Here is a 6,134-nt window from a genome sequence, read left to right on the forward strand (position 1 = left end):
ACCAAATCTTCACACTGCGTCAGGTGCTAGAACAACGCCATACGTATAAGCGACCCACGATTCTAGTATTCCTGGATTTCCGAGGCGCATTCGACTCGGTTGATCGGTCTGTTCCTCTTGTGACGCTTGCACACCAAGGAATGCCCCGGAAGTTTGTAAACATAATAGGTTCTTTGAATTCTCAAACTTCCGGACGTGTGAGAGTGTACGGAGAGCTCTCCAAAAGCTTCCGCACACAAAGCGGTGTCCGTCAGGAGGACAAATGCGCTGCCGCATTCTAGGAACGATGAATAAAGAAATCCAACTATTACATTGTCAGGGCAGGATTTCAGCATTCCTTCGTGAGCGTCTTGGTCACAGTTAGGACGCCAATCCAGCTAGCAATCCTTACTGAGGGTTCTGCATATTCAACAAGATGATACGGGCATTTACGAAGGTCGAACGTTTCCCACCAATATCGTTTAAAACCTATGCGACTGTACCACTTGGATTGTAGGAAATTGTCATGTAACGAAGAATGTTTTCGGGCTATATTGTGGCAAAAAATGCAGGGGTGTTCATCCCCAGTTTAGGTCTGCTATTGGTGGTCCCATACCCTCTCCCCCCATGCGATGTCCCACTCTGTGCTCTGTTTGTGTCCAACCCCGGGTGACCCCGTTACCGAAAAGGAACAAAGCTCATCTCCGTCACCATTCACACTGGCACTGTGTACTGTGTAACGGACCAAGTAATGCTGCATTCACTAATATCCTACGTTCCACGGTGTTTTGCCGGACTATGAATCGTAGTCAGACTTTGAGAATCTCCACCACCTCACCGTCTGCAAGCAGCAAATAACTCAATTAGGAAGTATAATACACGAAACGCAGAGATTAAATAAGCGGAAAATTTTTGTGCTATAACCATTATAACTGTGAACGGAGCCATTTCATATACAAGCGAAACCGAAGGCCATTCAAAGATATTTGGGTTTTCTATAGTGTTAATACGACACAATGAGAGCCGTTTTAGAGTTTGTGTTTCGTTTTGTTTTTCTCCAGGATGAATGGTTGGTTCATTTTGTGCTCGAAAGGCACTCACTTCCGAATGAGTAGTTCAGCTAATGTCTAGGTCGAACATTCATTAAAATTCCGTTCCACTGAGCGTTACACCAGACTTTCTCTATGCATGATTTTTTCTGACCTGTTTGCTCACCTTCGACGTATTAGATTTTCCGTTACTTCGCCCTTCCGATTACTTTGCAGTGGACAGACTGGAAGCACGTGATAGGTAGCGCTCAGCTAATTCTGGATGGGCGTTGATGTACTTTTGATTAAAACAACTGTTTTAGTACATCAAATTAGGGGGGAGGGGGTTATTTGCAAATTTTTATTGGTGAGATTGTACTGGCGCTGTTTTTTCAATCACATTGTGTAAGTACTCAACGAAAACGTGTAGGCATCGCACGGGCACGCCTTGCTGAAAGTCATTATACTTCAGAAATATCACTCGTTCGGCTGTCCATTTCTAACATTTTTGGAGTGACCCAAGGTTGGTTGGTTCTTTTGGACCATGTCTCATGGATTTTCTTAATTTCTTCTATATGGTTTTTTTTCTAGAGGGAGGAACTTTAAGTGGAGATGGCACTATGTTTCCATAATATCACCCCGATTTGAATCTAAGATTGTGAAATTCTCGTTAATCCACCACCATTTGGATCTATTTCAGCAGATTTCTGCGGTGGTTCACTTGAGATTAACGCTAACCGTCAGCAAGATGTTGAAAGCTGTTCCAACTGAGCAGTGCAGGCCCACTCAATTCACGGGCGTTTTGCGCCTAGCCTTTGAATTTTCCGCTCCCTCGATCCGTTCCCTGACGAGAAACCTCTTGTATAACACAATAATCTTGAGAACCCTGTAAAACCTGACGGTGAAACTATGCACAATTTGTACAACGTCGGAAGACGGCATCCATATGTCATCAACTAGTGGCATGTATGTGGAATTGGGTTGAGCGTTCGCGCCAGGGTTTGAGCCACTATCTAACTGAATACTCCATGTGACCCCCTCGGTGAAGGCTCGCTGCTATTTTGCTGCGTCAGTGTACGCACACTTTGTACGCCAGAACAGAAATCATATTTTAACAAAGTGCGGACAAAAAGACTGCAAGCACCGAGAGAAGAGTCTATTGCTTCTCTCCTTCCTTTGTTCTATCAGTGTATGCATGTTGTATGCATTCACATCGCTCTTTTGAGATTGCCATGGTTTGTGGAAAATGCTGCGGCAAACTTCAGTTCATGTTGATAGCTAAAATTCACTCTGCATTTACCCTTACGGGCATAGGTCCAACGCACTAGCGATCAGTTGCCCATGCTTAAAGCCAACTCCAATTCTTTTAAGCGACCATATCATGAGGCGGAATTTGCAGGCTTCGAATTCATTTGGGATAGATGCTATTCAGGCGCGGCTATTAGCTAACAACTTGCGATCGAATGTTCCTTCTAGTAAGACAAGCTGAACAGCCTCGCGGATCTACAAAGTGTGAAAGTCAGTGTCACGTCTTCCTTCTTATCGTAAGGGGGCGAGATGGACCATGTGATTAGAGGCGAATTTACTGACCGGAAGGTCCGTGGTTCGAATCCGACCTCTGCCTCTCGACATCCTCTGTCTAGGCTTGGGCAACCTGGCAGTATCACAGCCCTCGTGCCTCCTTCTTGTGGTATGGCAGCTTGACACCGAAAGGGAGCTACTGCTGGATAATTCTTATATTAGGTTTTGTTCGTAGGATTGCCCTCCAGTTTAGGCCGTTTGATAGACGGCTCACTGCGGTTAACCTCATCATCTGTTATCTGAAAAGGTACCGTTTGGAGAGAATGCATCTGTCGTAAGTGCATAGTTGGTTGCCGAGCGTCTTAGGAGTACTCAACAGTTGATGAGTTCTGAGAATGGTCGCTTCTCCGCTACAGTGATGTGTGAATGCATTCATCGTATTGTAAGGTGCATCACCAGATTTCGGCTGTCATTGTCCGATGCGTCACATGAACCGTTTTTTTTCAAACTGCAGACAACCATCATTAAGCTCTTGGGTGTAGGTAGTTGGTTGCCGAGCGTCTTAGGAGTACTCAACAGTTGATGAGTTCTGAGAATGGTCGCTTCTCCGCTACAGTGATGTGTGAACGCATTCATCGTATTGTAAGGTGCATCACCAGATTTCGGCTGTCATTGTCCGATGCGTCACATGAACCGTTTTTTTTCAAACTGCAGACAACCATCATTAAGCTCTTGGGAGCAGTTGAGCATGTAAGCAATGACAACCGCCGACCCTTAACCAAAGGAGATTTATACAACGCCTCTCATAAGCATCACATAAGCACTACCTTCCTATGATGAGCTGCCACAAGGCTGTACACAGTTCGCCCTTCCCTCTACTGACAGCTTATTAGCTTCGCAGTATTGGTTCACATGCCCCGCTTGAGCAAGTGTTGTTTTCAGTTTACCCTTGGAGCTCCCAGTCCAAGTTGATTCCGTATGCTAAGTTCTGACAGTCGTAATAGGGACTCCGGGGGCAGTCAAGATGACTCGGTGATGTTTTTTCTTCTTCATATTCTAATTTCATCATCTGGACAAGGTAATTGATTATTTGACACAATTTTTCTCTCATTTGGCTTTGGTAGCTCATCAGTTTGTTTGTGTGAGTTCACGTTGTTTTCTTTGAGTGTCCTTGGTGTTTTTTTCGTTTTCTTTCTGATGTATGTATGCAAACCAAGCCCTGTGTCACTCATTCAGTTTGTTTCTAGATACACATACTGCCTGAACGTTGTCAGTCACCAACTCTACTTCTGCTCTGTACCCCGTGGGCTTTGGTTTCCCTTGCACCACTCTCGGCAAACACCGAGGCTTATTTCACTTGCAAATTCGGCATTGTTGCAAGGTTGTTTGATTCAACAGTGTTTTGGTTTTCTACTGTGTGTGTGTGTGTGTGTGTGTGTGTGTGATCCACGAGCATGTTGTGTTAGGGGAGTCTATTTGCACTGCACCGATATTGTTAACCGCACAGAGCCATCATCGACTGGATTTGTTGTGTTTCCTCAGGTGTGAAGTGGGAATTCCTTCTCACGCACGCTTTCCTTTTTGAGCCAGTTCCGAGCTCCACGGTGATTTTGTCTTTTGTTGCATAAAAAAACGGAGGTTTTATCGTCAGACTGTCTGTTTTGAACCGATGGTTTCATAACCGGATCATCAACGGCGTGTCTTTCTGAACGATCGGTTCATTCTGTATTACATCGTGCAATTGACTTGGAACGAACAGATGTATCGAAATTGCCAGACACTCACACAACCGCGCATCTTGTTTTTTTTTGTCTGACCTTATCGAACCCGTCACATTTTCGGTATGCAGTGATGACCCAACTTTTCATTTGCTTTCGGAGCCTTTTTTGTATTACTACACAGTGAAACTAGCAACTGAGCGACAAGTACGTATCAATAACACGTACTGAATATCAGTGCGGTGTCGTTATTCATTTCCGTACAATCCTGGCCAGGCCAGTTAAGGAGACAGTCTCGAATTTGACTCTTCTAGTACAGATTAAATCTGCAAGGGACCTACGAATTCGGTTTCCTCCAAGAGTTGTTGATCTCTCTAGAGGGGATTACGTTTGTCCTTGAAACCGAAGCCTATTAGGTTGAGCTAGTCCGGTTGAAACTGCCTCTTCAGTTTTCACAGATGTTCTCGGATCTGCTGTTGCTCGCAGACCGTGAACTGAATTCCTAAACGAACTATATGTGACGAGTGAGTGCCTCATTTGAGATGGTCATTTTTCCTCCTTTGCAGTTTGTTCTTCATCCAACGTGAATTGCGCTCAGTCCAGGATTTCCACTTCATCTTCTCCCTCAATGCTCAACGGCGACAATCCTCTCATGGACGATCGAGGTCAGTTATAGCCCAATCCTGTTGTTTNNNTCATCCAACGTGAATTGCGCTCAGTCCAGGATTTCCACTTCATCTTCTCCCTCAATGCTCAACGGCGACAATCCTCTCATGGACGATCGAGGTCAGTTATAGCCCAGATCCTGTTGTTGTTTTTTTTTGGTTCAAAGCATCAACTTTTGAATGCTTCCCTTCTCTCTGTCTGATTGTTTCATCTCAGTCAACTGGAGCAATAGAAAACAACATATAGGCTCTAGGATCTGAAGCGTTACTTGTGGAAGCTTGTTGGTTTCTGGTTGAATAATAGTTCTTTCACTGGTGGCTTGCTATCCCCTTCATGTCTAGTGTACCCGAGGATCGTCCGGCGTGCCTTAATCAGAGCTTAGGCTTGTGAGAGTTCTTTTATATCCAATTAAAAAACTGCAGTTAGCGTATAGACTAGCCGATATGGAGGACAGACCGAAGATTCTCCTATATGGAAGGTCGGTATCAGTGAAGGGACGTAGTAAAAAACAGATACTTTATTGAGGTTGCTGCATTCTTAAGTATGTTGCAGTTTACAATAAGACGGAAGAGATACATCATACCCTGTAATCTATACGTCATTCAGATGTTAGTGATAGTCAGTTCTTAGACTAAAACACTTTAGTAAACGTCAGCGAATAGTTTTCAATCCCTAAACATTATTAGAACGCCATGCATGTTCTCAAATTTTAAGACGGTTTTTTCTTAACGGATAGTGTTTGGTGTAAAACTTCATTGATGTATCAAACGCGTTACTCACGGTGGTCTATCAAGAGCCTAGCTGTCTACCGAAATCAGCTGAAACAAACAAAAATGCAAGAAAAATTGTTTCGGTTGTGTTGCTGAAGAACCCAACTTTCAGCGCGCAACCCTTCGGAGTGGATGGTCCCTCTTTGCTCAAGGCTGTTCTGTTCTGGCCGAAAATTAGTCTCCCAAAGAATCCAAAATAAGATGGAATATGTAAGTGGCCAACTAAAAGTGATCTCTTCCATGTGGTTATCTCTTCGTTGGAGTGGTTTCTTCTAAGGGTGTCTTTCCACGGTGTGGTCTTTGCGGAAGCACCGGAGAGATTGGACCTTACTGTGGTGTGGCGGTTTATGTACCTCGGAGACCCATTGAGCTATATTGGGGGTGTCCGCGCGACACTTACAGAGTCTCTCACACCAGGTTGGTCCATGGGTAGAGGTCTGACAAACACAGTC

General features: G+C 44.5%; 2 protein-coding genes across 2 annotated transcripts in view; one reads left to right on the forward strand and one right to left on the reverse strand.

Annotated features, from left to right (window-relative positions):
• The window catches only part of T265_07946 (hypothetical protein), a gene marked incomplete at both ends in the record, with an annotated part of 86,591 nt that overhangs the window by 51,737 nt on the left and 28,720 nt on the right, over nucleotides 1–6,134 (forward strand). The window contains one exon of the mRNA XM_009173611.1: nucleotides 4,813–4,911. Within this exon, the coding sequence (XP_009171875.1) occupies nucleotides 4,875–4,911 (37 nt within the window). The remainder of the gene's footprint in view (nucleotides 1–4,812; nucleotides 4,912–6,134) is intronic.
• The window catches only part of T265_07945 (hypothetical protein), a gene marked incomplete at both ends in the record, with an annotated part of 6,978 nt that continues 3,323 nt past the window's right edge, over nucleotides 2,480–6,134 (reverse strand). Inside the window, one exon of the mRNA XM_009173610.1 lies at nucleotides 2,480–2,740. Within this exon, the coding sequence (XP_009171874.1) occupies nucleotides 2,480–2,740 (261 nt within the window). The remainder of the gene's footprint in view (nucleotides 2,741–6,134) is intronic.

The sequence above is a fragment of the Opisthorchis viverrini genome, assembly GCF_000715545.1.
Source record: "Opisthorchis viverrini unplaced genomic scaffold opera_v5_194, whole genome shotgun sequence".
NCBI classification, from domain to species: Eukaryota; Metazoa; Platyhelminthes; class Trematoda; order Opisthorchiida; family Opisthorchiidae; genus Opisthorchis; species Opisthorchis viverrini.